At 38.1% G+C, this 18,200-nt stretch overlaps 1 protein-coding gene across 1 annotated transcript in view; it reads right to left on the bottom strand.

The window, feature by feature from the left end:
- Nucleotides 1-13,588, bottom strand: part of INTS8 (integrator complex subunit 8) — a 47,112-nt gene extending 33,524 nt beyond the window's left edge. The window contains exons 1-8 of the mRNA XM_068525843.1: nucleotides 13,335-13,588; nucleotides 10,681-10,855; nucleotides 8,881-9,021; nucleotides 8,487-8,558; nucleotides 7,066-7,117; nucleotides 4,780-4,962; nucleotides 1,665-1,772; nucleotides 22-177 (exon numbers count right to left, since the gene is read on the bottom strand). Coding sequence (XP_068381944.1) covers nucleotides 22-177; nucleotides 1,665-1,772; nucleotides 4,780-4,962; nucleotides 7,066-7,117; nucleotides 8,487-8,558; nucleotides 8,881-9,021; nucleotides 10,681-10,855; nucleotides 13,335-13,464 — 1,017 coding nt within the window. The 5' untranslated portion in view covers nucleotides 13,465-13,588. The remainder of the gene's footprint in view (nucleotides 1-21; nucleotides 178-1,664; nucleotides 1,773-4,779; nucleotides 4,963-7,065; nucleotides 7,118-8,486; nucleotides 8,559-8,880; nucleotides 9,022-10,680; nucleotides 10,856-13,334) is intronic.
- Between the last annotated feature and the right edge of the window lie 4,612 nt (nucleotides 13,589-18,200).

The following is an 18,200-nucleotide window of genomic DNA, read 5'->3' as shown; positions in this document are numbered from 1 at the left end:
TATCCCCATCACGCATCTTACCTGATAGTTGCCAGATCTCAAACAAATATGGACTTGACTATATGGAGTCAATTGTTGAGATGTACTATCAGAAGAAGGTACAAGAACATCACACGCTTGACAATAGCCAGCTAACCGCTTCTCATCTATGGTACAATGAAGAGATAATGAACCTATCTGTAAAGTAAGAGGTATATATCATTATCCATCAATGTAATAGAAACAATAGTCTAGCACCCATTTAGTGCATTTTAACAGTACAAGAAAATGCTAATGGAAAATTCAGGGCTGGAGGAACCATAAAAAGTTAAAAGGTTTAGAGCAGGGGTCAGCAAAATATTGCTCACAGGCTAAATCCAGCCCGTGGCTTGTTTTTATAGATTTCTTGACCTAAGAACAATTCTTAGGGTTGTAAAGGGGGGGAAAAAAACCATAACAACAAATTAGACTATACCACAGAAACTGTATATGGCCCACAAAGCCTAAAATATCTATTATTTAGCCCTTTACAAAAAAGTTTGCTGACTCCTGGTTTAGAGTTTTCAGGCCAACATAAAGGTAGACATTATTATTACTCTATGTAGGTATGAAAATTAAGACACTAACAAAGAGTGAACACTGTTAAAAACAAGCTTAAAATATTTTAAAATACATATACTTGCAGAGATTTAAAGGGGGACAGCAAAGAAAACTCAATCTTCACTCAACTGGAATAAACAGAAATGCTTCCACCAAAACAGAAAAAAATTTTTAAAAGACACACTTTTTTAAAAAATTAAAGTTTTAAACTACTATACCTGAAATGCCATAAAATTAGAAATCTGATGAGTGCCCCAGGCAAAGTAAAATGGGGATTCCCAATAAAGTAAATCTCTAGTACATTTAATCAATGTCTCTGGTGAAGAAAGGAAAGATTGAAGTGGGAATTTTTCTGGGCACCAGGCATACAAAAACCTAGTTATATACTTTAAAATTCAGTTTTCTGAATCACAAAAAGAAAAATGCAAACAACAAACACATGAAAATGTTTACCCTACTAGGAACCAAGGAAATGCAAATTTTTAAAAGATATTCTAGATGACACATCAAATTAGCAATTAAAAAAAAATTCACTGCTGATTGGAGTGCCTTCGAGAAATGTACCTAACAAGCAATTTGGCTTTACATATTATTACATCCTTTAAAAAATTAATGACCATTGACATGGTAATTCTACTTGCAGGAATTTAACCTGAAAGTATCTGAAGTCCAAACAAAAATTTATGCTTGGAGATATAAATTTTGCAACTTTATAATAAATAAAAAAAATAAACAATCTAAATGCCCAAACATTAGGAAAATAAAGTCACAGCACAACTATATAACAGAATAGAATACATTTAAAATATCTATTCAAATATTTAAGCAAGATACAAAATAGCATATTACAGCATGAGCTTAACTGTATAAAAACATAAAGAATAAAAACTGGAAAAAAAATAAGCTAAAACTACGAAAGGGGTATTACAGATTTTTTTTGATGTTTTCACTACTTTTTTGAACTACCAAATTTACAACAATGAACATTTACTGGGGTTTTTTTTATCATCAGAAAAATTAAAGCCAAAAAACATATAGATGTTTTCAAGGACTGAAAATCATATGCCTGTTATGATTGTATTTACCTCTGCAATTAGTTCTTTGGTTCTAAAAAATTTTTCTCTGGCATTTTCATAGGCAGCTGGATTTGTAGAGCCTTGCTGGAAGTATGCTGCACCCAAATCATAACACACCTAAAATGGTAATGAATACCAATTTGCTCAGTAATTTTTCATGAACTTAAGAGCTGACAAAACTCAAAGGCATCTTCATCTCAGCAAAACACAGGAACATATACAGCAAAAAAGAAAAAACCATTTCAATGAGCAGTGAAACAATCCATGTTCTTAGTCACGAGCAACAGGAGTCAACCCTGACTGACCTAAGCAGAAAAGAGATTTACCCTCAGGATGTCAGGTGGCCTACAGAGTTATAGGGAAAGCCAAAGAATCAGGCTTGGAAAACAAACAGGGGAAGGGAAGCAAGAAGCCAGAACAAGAGCCAAAACTGATGCAGTGAAACACCACTGCAGCCATCTCAACACCAGACTCCACAGATCATGTCACCTGCAGCCACCAGCACTAGACACTGAAAGCAGCAGCTCCACTTCTGCCAGGGCTGCCCCTGGAAACTAGACTTTACTGTCACTGTTGCTGTTGGCTCACCATCACAAAAAGACAACTGGATTATCTACCCTCCCCACTTCACTGACTTACTAGCTAGCTCCTAACTCAGTCTAAACTAAATGTATCTGTGTGTCACACCTATGTGACATACTTGCCCTGGAACAGGATAAGGGGTAGAGAACGCTAGTGTCTGGAGTTTTCAGTTTTATTATAGGAAACAGGCTCTGCTTCCCATCAAGTCTCAGAAGGTAGGGGGTTCTTCTAACATAGAATAGGGGGACAGCCACTGGGGTGTCTCTCCAAAAGGGATAGAAGGGGCAAATGTCTACTATCACAGAATTGGCCAGAATAAAATATTGAGAAATTTGAATTAATGACTATAAAATGATAATGCATTTCCCGTTGTCTTTTTCTAATAGAACCTGTGTATTTTTCCAAGAACATTCATAAATTGATACCTAAATTTAATGAATGCAGAACTCAAAGACTGAGCTCAACTTGGCCATTTTATGAACAAGAACACTAAGGCCCAGAAAGTGACATCTCTGCTTAAAAGCATATAACCAAATACTGGCAGAGCCCAGACTTGAAGCCAGATCTCTAGGTTCCTAATACTCTATCTCAAATTTACTCTACACAAGGCTGACTGTTCTGTCTTCTCAATATGACTTTCTTAAAAAGCCTTCAAATTATTCCCCCAGGTAAGAGAAAGTTCAAACCCCAAGGCCTGATCTTCAAGGATCTCAGAATCTGGACTAATTTCTCTCTCCAAACCTCTCTATTCTCCTCTATTTCAATCACACCAGTTTTCTCAATTCCCCATTCACATCAGATCTACAAATGAACTTCATTCCACACCCCGTATTTCCATTTACACCAAACCAACCTTAGCCAACAGATACTCATTCCCCCTCTGAACTCCTAAGCTGTAATAGTCTTTGGTACTCATGACTGAACTACTCTTTACTGATATGCATTACAGATACTGTTCTGCCCTGTTCAACAAATCAAGATTAATTCTTCTCAGCCTCCAGAATACTGCTTTGCACTATTTAATACACATTTAATGTTGGGCTGATTTTCATTCTAGAGCGCTTCCTTCCATCTAGGGTAAAAGAGTGTTAAAGCAATTTTTAAAAATAGTATGTGTGTGTATACATAATAGAGAAAGATTTAAACACACATACATATGCATACATATTACAGTTACATATAATTCCCCTTTCCAGGCAGAGTACAAGATACCAAAAAGATACTTTCAAGTATAATTATACTGACTAGCCATTAAAACGAGTTTAAATTCTATAGTTAAGAGGTGGTCAATAGGTTAAAACAAACAAAAAAACAAATCTGATAATGAAGCTGCCCTGAAGGACAGTAATACTTTTGGTTTAACTAAGGAAAAATTTAAGATTTTTCTTTTGAGTCAGGTAAATTTTAGTAACATAAAGACTGCAAATGCACTTTAAACATTAACATGTCAGGAAATGAGTATTAGTACTAACTTGCTATTCAAAAAACAGAAATTACGGCTCAGCTATGTAATTAAAAGAATATTTGATAGGGTTTACCTTGCACATTTATGTAAGAGTTCTGTTTTTTCAGGTCATATCATCCACTACATTGTGAAAATCAGACATGTTACCAAGACTTTAAACAGACTCAGTGAGTGTAAGATATGACAGTACCAGAAACCTCCTACATGGAAGTTTCATTGACCATTTAAAGTGGTTACCAACTGTCACTGCCTCTTGACTCCTACTCCTACTGTACAAGACTCCATCTTAACAAGTCTTGAAAAGGGATTATTTTCAACTCCAGAACCAGCTAATCTGAAAAGGTACCTCCAAACCCTTTAAAGTCAGAGCTACTTCTGCCCTTTCAAGATTGGGAAATAGTGATTAAAGAAGTCATGCCAACTCACACAATGAACATAGAATGTAAAAAGAACACAGAAAGTAAAAGGCTAGTGGCCCTCTCTAGGCAATCATCAAATATTTTAAAATTTTTATTATATTCAAGACTCTGTGCTAGAAAGTGAGAAAGAGGCAAATATATTAAAAAAAGAGACCTCAAAGAGTTTACAATCCAGCAGGGAAAAAGAAGACATCAATACAAAAAATATCTAACAACAAACAACAGCTGAAAGCAACAAAGGAACTACAGCACAGAGTTACAGAAATAGGCAACCTTAAGATCTTGGAAAAACTAGGTGTTTCTCTAGTACCCCACATTTTTCAAAGTTTAGCACAATATTAGTTTTGTTTTTTTGGTATGATTAGATTTCTAATAATATTGAATGAACTGTAAATTAGTTACATACTCACTGCATTGTCAGTCTCCTAAATACAACTGGGAAACCAGTTCAGAGACAAAAGATCAAATGAAATTTTCCTTCCATTTCTTTTAGAAAAATTTCAAGTGAGGTCTTACAAAATTCACAAATTAAATACAATGCAAAGTCTTAATAGCATCTGAAGTCAAAACCAAAGGGACAAGGGCAGAAATAAATTCTAATTAAAAATAAGATTTTCCAAAAATTTGCCATGCATTGATTAAATACTGAAATAAATACCTGGCACTGCATCTCCTCGGTTTTGATTTTCAATCCAACAGTGGAACTCTCAGTCTCTCCATTTACCACGCCTGGCTCCATGGCCAATAAATCTAGAGTTCTCATCGTGTGGACATAAAGATCCTTGTTTAACTTAAGGGCTGCCTCTAGTACCAAGATAGAATCAGAAGCTTGTTCTTTTAGCTACAGAAGATCAATAAACAAATTATTAAAATACAAAAATGGCAGCACTGGACTATATTAACCAAAAAATATTTACAGGATACTTAGTAGCTTAGTGTATTAATCTATTTTTAAAATGTTTCTAACATAGCAGGAGTGCAATTATATTTGTTAAAATTATCTTAAAAAAAAAAAAAAAGAGGGACTTCCCTGGTGGTCCAGTGGCTAAGACTCCACGCTCCCAATGCAGGGGGCCCGGGTTCGATCCCTGGTCAGGGAACTACAGCCCATGTGCCGCAACTAAGAATTCGCATGCTGCAACTAAAGATCCTGCACGCCACAACTAAAAGATCCTGCACACGGGGGGCTTCCCTGGTGGCACAGTGGTTAAGAATCCGCCTGCCAATGCAGGGCACATGGGTTCAAGCCCTGGTCCAGGAAGATCCCACATGCCGCGGAGCAACTAAGCCCGTGTGTCACAACTACTGAGCCTGCGCTCTGGAGCCTACGAGCCACAACTACTGAGCCCACGTGCCACAACTACTGAAGCCCGCAGGCCTAGAGCCCGTGCTCTGCCACAATAGAAGCCACCGCAACGAGAAGCCTGCGCACCACAACGAAGAGTAGCCCCCGCTCGCCGCAATTAGAGGAAGCCCGCGCGCAGCAACAAAGACCCAATGCAGCCAAAATTAAATAAATAAATAAATAAAAATTTTTTAAAAAAGAATAAAAAAAAAAAAAAAAAGATCCAGCACATGGCAACGAAGATCCCAAGTGCCACAACTAAGACCCAGTGCAGCCAAATAAAATTTTTTTTTTTAAATGAAACAGTAGGTTCCTATTGTGAAATTAGAAAACACATATTGGAAAAGATTGATGTCTTTCTTCTATAAAACAGTTAATAATGAAAAATGTTTTAAAGATGTGCACAGTTCCACTGATTTATTCAAGAAATGTTTTGTATGCTTCAATGTGCCAGCCATTTTTAGTAGGCATTAGATAATAATAAACCGATGCAGGTTTTTTGCTTCTACATTAAAAATACATTATCTGTTGTATACAGATACAGACTGTCTCTTATCTTCCTTCTCCTCTCCCAGCCCCTGCACTTTAGTTGTTATCTCTGGCACACTGTAGGTGTTAAATAAAGAATTACAGAGATCATTTTTAAATTACGGGAACTACTGTGTTTCTACTTTTATACTGACTAGAGCAACTAAAAAATAACTGTATTTTTCTGACTACATAAGTAGTTTTAGGGAATTCCTTGGCAGTCCAGTGGTTAGGACTCTGCACTTTCACTCTCGGGACCCGGGTTCAATCCCTGGTTGGGGAACTAAGATGCCGAGAGCTGTGCGGTGCAGCCAATAAAAATAAAAATAAATTTAAAAAAAATTTTTTTAATTTAAAAAATAAAATTTAAAAAAAATAAAAATAAATAAATAAATAAATAAATAAAATTTTAAAATATAATGCATGTTTATTGTAGAATTTTGGGAGAACATAAAAGAATATAAACATATCACCTGTAACAGTGATTTCTCACATCTGCTGAAGTACTGTGAAATATGTGACAACAGAATTGGTGGTAAAGCACTCTCATTAACATTAAAAACATGTACAGGGACTTCCCTGGTGGCGCAGTGGTTAAGAATCTGCCTGCCAATGCAGGGGACACGGGTTCGAGCCCTGGCCCGGGAAGATCCCACGTGCCACAGAGCAACTAAGCCCGTGAGCCACAACTACTGAGCCTGCGCCCTAGAGCCCGCAAGCCACCACTACTGAAGCCCGTGCGCCTAGACCCCGTGCTCTGCAACAAAGAGAAGCCACCACAATAAGAAGCCCGCGCACCGCGATGAAGAGAAGCCCCTGCTCACCGCAACTAGAGAGAGCCCGGGCACAGCAACAAAGACCCAGCGCAGCCAAAATTAATTAATTAATTAATTTTTTTTTTTTTTTCATGTACAATTTAGAATATTACCAAACTATGTTCTAACAAGTAAAAATCTAAATGCCACTGCATCTAGACCTTGCCAACTCCTATATACCTAAGATTAGAAGAAGCACCTACACATGCTCTAAATATGTCCCAGAAAGGTTAGTGTAACTGATGCCAATACTCACCACTTTCAAAATATTTTCTGTTAGCTCTTTCTCCTGTTGCATCTGATTCATACTAGAAGAGAAATGATTGAAGAGTATCGAACATTACTTGCAAGACTGAAAATTCACAGCTTAAAGATCATTCTTGAAAGTGAGGTTGAATTTAAATAAAAATGTTTTTAATGCTATTTCTTTTCATGCTTAAAAAACAAACAAGAACTCAATGCTGATGCTCCTTTACCATTATTTTCTCATCTGCTTTGTATTACAAAAAAACTCTCAATTTTTTTTTTTTTTTTTTACTTCTTCATTTATTCATTTCCTCAAACAGTTTTTTGGTGTTTAAAAAGTAACAAAAGATAAGCATCTGCATGGTGATATAGACATGCAAACAAACAAAAATATAACACAGATGCTAAGCATCAAAACATTACCCAGAAAATGATTTTCTAATGATGATATATATATTTTTTAATTTATTTTTATTTTTGGCTGCACTGGGTCTTCGTTGCTGCGCGTGGGCTTTTCATTGAGGTGGCTTCTCTTGTTGCGGAGCACAGGATTCTAGGCCCACGGGCTTCAGTAGCTGTGGCTCGCAGGCTCTAGAGCGCAGCCTCAGTAGTTGCTCAGGCTCAGTAGTGGCGCACGGGTTTAGTTGCTCCACGACATGTGGGATCTTCCTGGACCAGAGCTCAAACCCGTGTCCCCAGCATTGGCAGGCGGATTCTTAACCACTGCGCCACCAGGGTCCCTCTACTAATGATATTTTTAGGTGATATTTGTAGGTAGCATTAGAAAATAATGTTGCCTAGAAATAATGATTTCTTCCATTTATTCATTTACTTATCAGATATTTCTTAGGCATTTAAAATGTGCTAGGAATGCTGCTAAACTCTTCAGATGAACTAATGATTAAGACATTAAGGATAAACAAACCCTCAGTTTAAGAATAAAACTTACTGATAGCAAAAGCTCATTTGTATCAAGTTAGAAACTATACTCTCTTCCTCCAATTTGGGTAAGTTGCTATCTGGAATTTAAGAACTAGGTTTAAAACTCTGGATATGATCAAACTATGGTAATTAACTTTTGCACTCTAAATTAAAATAATTTCCAGCATACAAAACAAATATATCTCCTTCAAGTAAATTTAATTAAATGAAAACAATCTGAATACTTGGAAGCAGGTCAGCTAATGTTAAGATGAAAGGCACAATTTACAAAGTGCTCCCCTTCTTTTTCAGAGCTCTCTACTCTAGATATCCAAAGCACTATCTGAATCTCTCACCCTTCTAACTCCTCCAAACCCACCTTTATGCAGGCCTTCTGCCCTCCGATTTCTGCTCTATCCCTTCTGTACCAGGAGTTATTAAAAACTTAGAAAATTAAAAAAAAATTCTGATGAAAAAAGTGCCAAGTAAGTGTCTTATTGGCCAACTTACACACTTAACTGAGGAGGTCCAGGTTTTGCTTGTTTGACAGGAAAACTACTTTGAACAATTGTCCTAATTGCCCTGTAAAAAAGACCAAAAAACCAAAATTTAACACACTATAAATAACACTTCAAGTATTTTTTCAAGTACTCCTTAGAAGACTTAAAAACTATCTGAAATTCTAATTGATATATAGTAAAAACTTTGTAAGTCATCCACATCTTTATCAGAATTCTTTTCATCTATGCAGTCATAAATTTTCTCCACCAACAGATTCACTGTTCCCAAGATCCTCTGAGAGATCCCTAGAGTAGAAGGGGTAACTTAAAAGCATATTCCTGAAAGTCAGAGGGCAATTAAAGAGAGGCTGCCCAACACATTTCAGGTTTATGAAAACATTTACCATCTATTGTAGAGAAGTATAGCCATGGCAGTGGTTGGAGGTAAAGTGGCCAGATCCATGTCTATGTGCTTTGTTCCAGGAGGGACTTTACTGATGCACAGCAGTTCATTCAGCAACATATTCAATACTGGAACAGACAAACTTAAAAAGGAAGAATCAAAAGATATATAAGCTGTGTAAGCACAAAATACACAATTCAGTATTTTCACTAAAAATAATTATACTGTTAAAGGAGTAAATCTACAGGACCATTTTATTAACCTGTCTCAACAACTTATATGAAAATATACCTATCAAATTCAAAAAGACTGTTTAAGCTTTCATTATGAAAACAATTGAAACATATACAAAAGTAGACAGAATAATATAATATGGCCCAATGTGCCCATCATCCAGCTTCAACAATTATCAACTGACGGCCAATCTTGTTTCATCTCCACTCCACCCACTTCCCTCCTTCCCATATTATTGTGAAGCAAATTCCCAATATTAAATCATTTTTTCCACAAGTATTTCAGAATATATCTCCAAAAAATTACCTCCTAACATAATGACAGTGTAAATTTCACATCTAAAAAAATTTTAATTGCTTACCATCAAATAGCCAATCAATGCTCAATTTTCCAAGTGTAACACATACATCATATTTTTTTGTACACAATGCTACCTGCTGATATGCCTCAAATCTATCAATGGATAAGTTTCCCCCTAGATTAAAGAATAAAACTTTTTTTTTTAATTCTAATTTTAATGCTATAGAAGATATGGTGAAAAAACAATGTTTAAATACTACTAGTGTGAGTATAAACTAATACAACTCCCTTGGAATGCAATCTGGTAATATGCATCATGTGCTTTAAAAATGTTTATACCACTCGACCAAGCAATTTAACAATCTATGCTAAGGCCGTAACTCGAAATTCAGATAAAGTTTACGGACATAGACATTTAAGGCTCTGTCATTTATAAAAGTGAAAAACTAGAGAAAACTGTCAATAGAGGAACAGTTAATAAATTATCTATACAATGGAATAAACTCCAAAAAACAAAATGGGAAAATGCTCATGATATCCTGCTATGTGAAATAAAACAAATCAATACAGTATATCAGGTATGTTCACAACTTTGTTTAAAAATAAAGGGAGAAAAACAACAAAAATCACACAAAAATGTTAAAAATACTACTCTTCCCGCCTCTATTATTTCCTATTTTCTGAATTTTCCCAAATGTTCTGTAAGGTATTTCTTTTTAAATTGTGAGAAGGGGATGAAAACAAATCATTTTATAACTACGCCTCTGAAATTATTTATTTGTAAACAAATAACCACTGATTCTAATAAGACAGCTTAATGGTTTGGGAGATAGTGATTGATTTATGCCCAGTAAAATTAACTTAATTATTCAATAGGGAATCATCCATAACATTATGTACCATCCATCATTAATCTTTATTCATTTTCTTCAGATATGTAAAAGTAAACTGAACATTTAAAACTGTTTAGGCGTGGATTTTCTCTACTTATCACATCAAAAAAAGAACAATAATAAAATGGCTCATTATTGATAACACCAAGTTTATACTTTAAAAGGTTATTTAAATTCATCTAATAGTCAAATATTTTCTTACACCTTTTGAAAACTACTTGCATATTTTACCAAGAATGCAGAGAAAAATAATTTTCATTTTAAGGGCCAATATTATAAGAACACATATTGAAATAAACCAAGGGCCAATATTATAAGAACACATATTGAAATAAACCAAGTACTAAAACTAAATTCATTTAAATCTTGTATACCTTTTCTCTAATACGTCTAAGTCCCACTTCAAATGTGCAGCAACTTTAAGAGCAAGAAGCTTTAAAATACGATTTCTCTTGTTATCAGGTGGAGGTTGAACTTGGTTCTGTTCATTAACTGAAGGTTTAGAAGCCTGTTCCAAAAACTGGACTATAAGTTGAACTGGTGCAGGATCTAGGATTTAAAAGAAAATAATTCTTGAACTTAAGTTCTAATTATGAAGATCCAAAGGATTCACTGTATTAGTTTTTGACCACAAAGGAATCCAAACAGGCCAACAGGCACGTGAAAATATGCTCCATATCGCTATTAGAGAAATGCAAATCAAAACTACAATGAGGGGCTTCCCTGGTGGCGCAGTGGTTGAGAGTCCGCCTGCCAATGCAGGGGACACGGGTTCGAGCCCTGGTCTGGGAAGATCCCACATGCCGCGGAGCAACTGGCCCCGTGAGCCACAACTGCTGAGCCTGCGCGTCTGGAGCCTGTGCTCCGCAACGAGAGAGGCCGCGACAGTGAGAGGCCCGCGCACCGCGATGAAGAGTGCCCCCGCTCGCCGCAACTAGAGAAAGCCCTCGCACAGAAACGAAGACCCAACACAGCAAAAATAAATAAATTTATTAAAAAAAAAACAAAAAAAACTACAATGAGGTATCACCTCACACCAGTCAGAATGGCCATCACCAAAACGTCTACAAATAATAAATGCTGGAGAGGGTGTGGAAAGAAGGGAACCCTCCTACATGATTGACAGGAATGTAAACTGGTGCAGCCACTGTGGAAAACAGTATGGAGGTTCCTTAAAAAATTAAAAATAGAGTTACTATATGACCCAGCAATCCCACTCCTGGGCACATATCCAGAAAAGACGAAAACTCTAATTTGAAAAGATACATGCACCCCTAAGTTCATAGCAGCACTATTCACAATAGCCAAGACATGGAAATAACCTAAGTGTCCACTGACAGATGAATGGATAAAGAAGATGTGGTACATACATACATTGGAATATTACTCAGCCATAAAAAAGAATGAAATTATGCCACTGCAGCAACATGGATGGACCTAGGGATTATCATACTAAGAAAAGTAAGTCAGACAAAGAAAGACAAATGTCATATGACGTCACTTTATGTGGAATCTAAAAAAGTGATACAAATGAACTTATTTACAAAACAGAAATTGACTCACAAAGAAAGAAAACAAATTTATGGTTACCAAATGGGAAAGGGGGAGGAATAAATTAGGAATTTGGGATTGACAGATACATATAAAATAAACAAGGACCTACTGTATATAGCACAGGGAACTATATTCAATATCTTATAATAACCTATAATGGAAAAGTATCTGAAAAGGAATATATATATATATGTATCTTAATCACTCTGCTGTACACCTGAAACATTGTACATCAACTATACTTCAATTAAAAAGAAAGTTAAAAAAAAAAAATCCAAACAGTTATGTAGTTAGAATAACTAAGGATTATGATTTATAAGAAGTGTGCCTGGGGATTAAAGGGAAAGATCAGGAAGGGTGTAAGGAAGAAAGGATAACAGATTCCTGCAGAAGAAAGCACTTTACAGGGAAGAACATAATGGTTATAGATTTCCAGTTCAGCAAACAACGAATGTCAATTAGAGGAAAGAGATGTCTTCTTTAGAAACACTGTTTTAACGCTTAATTAGTGGGACCTGCATCAAGTTACCTCTGCACCTGTTTCTGTCATGCAAAATAGAGGATAATGCCACCTACCTCACAGGATTACTATGAAGACCGATTAAATGAGATAACAGATACGAAGCATTAAGCACAATGACTGGCACACAGAAACACTCAACAAGCGTTAGTCAAAAGCAATGAATTAAAAGAACATAATACAGGTGGTAAAACTGCCCAAGTGAAGTACACTAACTTCTCGCACAGCAGTCTCCACCAGGAGACTAAGGCCAGGCTATTAGACTGAACAAGCCACATCTGGATTCAAACTTAATCAGCAAAGTATCATCCAAGGAACTTAACGTTTTCATGCCAGTACCTCTTTCTAGAAATGCCTGGGGTTTTCCACCTTCCCTGAGAGCACTCATTAACTGGGATATTAATCATGATCATCATTATACAATAACCATCTTGCAACTGTAGTTTTTTTCTGCTTTCAAAGATTTCCTCATTTTGATTTACAGCCTAACTTTGAAATATATAATTAAGAGTCGGTAAAGTCTCCTCGTTGAGGAATAAAACAGTTAAATAGGAACCTAAGATAGTTAACTAATTAGTGTCAGGATCAGCCCCCGAACAGCTGATTTCTCCCCATCTCCCCAAACTGTGCGGGGTTCTGTCAAGAGGAGGGTTCGAGCCAGCCTCCCCAAACCAAATACTCTCAGAAGGCCATCTCGCAGGTGTTAAAACCCCGAACAGTAAAAGGGGGTGGATGCGGAAGCGCCTTTGTTTTGCGCCTTTCTTTGGCCTCCCACAGCAGTGCCCCCGCACTGGTGTGTTTAATACTTAGCCGGGGGCCTCGCCAGAGCTCGGCTCCGGTCCCCGCCTCCCGAGCCGCAGGTTCGTGGCCGAGAAGGCGCGGGATGGTGAGAGACGGGAGGGCAGCGCCGGTGGCCGGGTTCCGCTCCACTCGAGCTGCAGGCGCCGCGCTTACCCGGGCAGGGCTTGCGCAGATGTTTCTCCAACAGCGACTCCTCCAGCAGGAACTCGAACCAGCAGGTCTGCGGCGGGGTGCAGGGCCGGCTGGAGGTGGCCGCCTCCCGGTCCGCCGCCTCCGCGCTCATCCTGCCCCCGCCGCCGCTACCCCCCGGGACGTTTCCCGGCTCCAACCTGACACTCGGACGTGGACCCTGGGCCTGTGATCTGCAGAACCCCTGGGACCTAGGACGCACTCGGAACGTCCCGGAAACCCACACAGTCCAAAATGGCTGCGCGGCCCAGCCAGAGCTGGGTATCCTGGATCCGCCTCCCGGCGCCACCGCCGCGCCTCCAAGCCAATCGTTATTTGAGTTGGAGAAAGTGGGCGGGACCTATCCTCAGACCACGCCTCCTCCCAGTTGCCTTGGGAGACGGCTTGCGGGTAAGCTGGGTCGCAGGTTGGTTTTCCCGGTTCCCTGGGAGTTTCTCAGCGAGCAAATGAAACAGCCTCATCAATAGGCCTCATTGTCTTCGTAAAAGGCAGTGAGCACTACAGGTTCAAACTGTGATCTAGGCAAAGTTTGTTTCGGTGCTTTCAATTTTCCCACTTCCATTTCTGAGATTTCCTACTACCGAGGTCCTCTCGGCGGATGTGCCCTCCTGTCTTGGGCGCCAGCGTCTCCGCCCCCTTTCCGAGACACCTGATGGCCCACGTGAGATCTAGCTTTTCTGCTGCTTCTCAGGACTAGCACTCAGTGTTTAGCGCCTGATTAACTCTCTTGATATCCCGGCTAGAGTTACTAAGCCCATTTTTACATTTACCTTCATTCTGTAATGTTCTTGTGTTTTTTATTAACGAAGTTGAAAAAAATGTATTCATAGATCGTGCACACGATCTATACTGAGTGCAAACTAACCTCTCTGAACCTTAGTTTTCATATTTGTAAATCAGGAATTATAATAGTGCCTAATCTTAGGGTTGATAAGAGAATTAAAGGCAGAACTTGATAATACAGGTAAGCTTTTTAAACAAGGCCTGACATCTAGAAACATGGGCAAATGTTAGCAAATATCATATAGTGCTTTCTTCATATACATGATTCTAGTTTTCTCCTATAAACGACCCTGTTACACATGTTTTAACCAATGAAAACACTGAAGTTCCAGAGTTATCATTTGCCCAAGGTTTCCCAACAAACAAGGGGTGGAGCCAGAGCTTTGGTGATCTTTCCACTGTACTCAGGCTGCTTCCAACGTTCGATAGAGAGGATAAGACTGATGGCTTATGGTCTTTTCCAGAATGAAATGGTAGAGCTTTGAAAAGTTTTAGGAAAAATAAATGGAAGTAGCTCCTCCATACGTGAAAGTAAATCAGTGCTTCAGTGGCAACCATTGCCTTGTTCTCTTGCTGTGCAATCCTCTTTCTGGATTCTGCCCTGCCTCTCTCCCACTCTTTCATTTTGGTGCTTCCTGGGGTCCTGGTATTAGTCCTCTTATCACTGTAAAAACCACCCCTGCATCACTCCCCCCACTCCTGAAACTCTATCCTAGGCTCTAAAGAACACAGCTTGGAAATCATGTATTAGAGTAATAAAATCATGAGGACCTAAATTAACAAAATATCAATAGGAAGACAGTCTCTTCAGCAAGTGGTGTTGGAAAAGTTGGCCAGCCGCATATAAATCAATGAAGTTTGAACACACCCTCACACCATACACAAAAGTAAACTCAAAATGGCATAAAGACTTAAAGACAAGACGCCATAAAACTCCTAGAAGAGAACATAGGCAAAGCATTCTCTGACATAAATCGTACCAATATTTTCTTAGGTCAGTCTCCCAAGGCAATAGAAATAAAAGCAAAAATAAACAAATGGGACCTAATCAAACTTATAAGCTTTTGCACAGCAAAGGAAACCATAAGCAAAATGAAAAGATAATCTACAGACTGGGAGAAAATATTTGCAAATGATGCGACCAACAAAGGCTTAATTTCCAAAATACACAAATAGCTAATACAATTCAATAACAAAAAAACAAACAACCCAATTGAAAAACGGGCAGAAGACCTAAATAGACATTTCTCCAAAGAAGACATACAGATGGCCAATAGGCACATGAAAAGATGCTCGTCTTCGCTAATTATTAGAGAAATGCAAATCAAAACTACAATAAGGTACCACCTCACACCAGTCAGAATGGCCATCATTAAAAAGTCTACAAATAATAAATGCTGGAGAGAGTGTAAAGAAAAGGGAACCCTCTTACACTCTTGGTAGGAATGTAAATTGGTGCAGCCACTATGGAAAACAGTATAGAGGTTCCTCAAAAAGCTAGCAATAGAGTTGAACTATGATCCAGCGATTCCACTCCTGGGCATATACCCAGATAAAACTAAAATTTGAAAAGATGCATGCACCCCTGTGTTCATAGCAGCACTATTTACGATAGCCAAGACATGGAAACAACCTAAATGTCCATCAAAAGATGAATGGATAAGGAAGATGTGGTAGGGACTTCCCTGGTGGTGCAGTGGTTAAGAATCCGCCTGCCGATACAGGGGACATGGGTTCAAGCCCTGGTCCGGGAAGATCCCACATGCCGCGGAGCAACTAAGCCCATGCTCCACAACTACTGAGCCTGCGCTCTAGAGCCTACGAACCACAACTACTGAGCCCACACGCCACAACTACTGAGCCCACGCACAACTACTAAAGCCCTTGTGCCCAGAGCCCGTGCTCCGCAACAGGAGAAGCCACTGCAATGAGAAGCCCACGCACTGCAACGAAGAGTAGCACCCACTCTCCGCAACTAAAGAAAGCCAATGCACAGCAATGAAGACCCAGTGCCGCCAAAAATAAAAAGATAAATAAATAAATTTATAAAATGCACTGAATTTATAGAAAGATTTGAGAAGAATTGACATCTTGAGTCTTTCAATCCATAAATATGGCATATTTTTCCATTTATTTAAATCTTCTTTAGTATCTCTCAAGAATGACGTAGTTTTTCAGCACAGAGATCTTTCACATCTTCCTTTAAATTTATTTAAATTCCTTCACAATTTATTTAAATTTTATTACAAATAATTTTTTAAATTTCAGATTCCAATTGTTACTAGTATATAGAATATGAATAGATCTCAAAAACATACTGCTGAGTCAAAAGAAGCAAGTTATGGAAAAAATAAGTACAATATGATATGTGTGAATTATAAAACCCTCAGAATGCCATATACTGTCCATAGATATGTATGTATGTATACATACAAATATGTACACATAAATGGACTGAAGTGGCATTGTCAAAGTATAGTCTGCCATCCCCAGAGGACCTCCCAGATCCTTTCAGAGAGTCTTTGAGGTCAGAATTATTTTCACAATACTAAGATGCAATTTGCCTTTTTGCTGTGTTAACATTTGCGCTGATGATTCAAAAGCAATGGTGGGAAGAACTTGTAGCAACTCAGCATGCATCAAAGCAGTGACGTTGTTTTTCACCAACACCACTTACTAGCAGTTTTAAAAAATGACGATTTCACTTATGTCCACGGTGACACAGTAACAAGTATTAATTTTATTAACTCTTGAACCTTGAATACATGTCATATCTTTTTAATATTCTCTATATGAGATGAGAAACACACATAAAGCACCTCTGCTGGAAAGCAAAGTACAGTGGTTGTCTCAACTTGAGCTATTTGAGCTATGATCCGAACTAGCAGCTTTTTCATGAAACACCATTTTTACTTGAAAGAACAAGGACAGACTAATTATGGTTATTCAGACTTGGGTATTTGGCAGACATTTTCTCAAAAATGGACGAAGTGAGTCTGTCACTTCATGGAAAACAACTGACAGTATTTGTGGCTAATGATAAATTTTGAGTTTTCAAGTAAAAACTAGAATTCTGGACTGTGAACTTGACAGCTTTCCAATGCTTACAGACTTTTCTAATGAAATAGGTGGTGATGTAATTAGGTTTTTTTGGATATTGGAATAAAATGTGTCAACTTTTGGGTGGTCATATAATTCAGAAAACCAATCAATATTTTTGTAATGGGTACAAGATGCATTCTAATTACAAGACAGAGCAATGGATTTTAATAGAACAGAGTTCGAAAAGTTAACTGATACAATTGCAGATTCCAAATTGCAACTAACCTTTAAAAAACCACCACTGGGCTTCCCTGATGACGCAGTGGTTAAGAATCCACCTGCCAGTGCAGGGGACACAGGTTCGAGCCCTGGTCCGGGAAGATCCCACATGCCGCGGAGCAACTAAGCCCGTGAACCACAACAACTGAACCTGCACTCTAGAGCCTGCGAGCCACAACTGCTAGGCCCGTATGCCGCAACTACTGAAGCCCACATGCCTAGAGCCTGTGCTCCGCAACAAGAGAAGCCACTGCAATGAGAAGCCCACGCATCGCAACGAAAAGTAGTCCCCACTCGCCACAAGTAGAGAAAGCCCACGTGCAGCAACGAAGACCCAACGCAGCCAATAAATAAATAAATTCATATATACATATAAAAAAATAAAAAAACACCACTTTCTCGAGTTTTGGTATAGTATCAAAGAAGAAAATCCACAATTATCTGAAAAGGCTCATAAAATTCTCCTTTTTCAACTACATAGCTATATGATCATCTCAATAGATGCACAAAAAGCTTTTGACAAAATTCAACACCAATTTATGATAAAAACTCTCAGAAAGTGGGCATAGAGGGAAGCTTCCTCAACATAATAAAGGCCATATATGACAAACCCACAGCAAACATCATTCTTAATGGTGAAAAACTGAAAGCATTTCCTCAAGATGAGGAATAAAACAAGGTTGTCCACTCTCACCACTATTACTCAACATAGTATTGGAAGTCCTA

This window comes from Eschrichtius robustus, chromosome 17, assembly GCF_028021215.1.
Source record: "Eschrichtius robustus isolate mEscRob2 chromosome 17, mEscRob2.pri, whole genome shotgun sequence".
NCBI classification, from domain to species: Eukaryota; Metazoa; Chordata; class Mammalia; order Artiodactyla; family Eschrichtiidae; genus Eschrichtius; species Eschrichtius robustus.
Note: the sequence above shows the minus strand (reverse complement) of the source record. Positions and strands in the feature narration are given on the sequence as shown.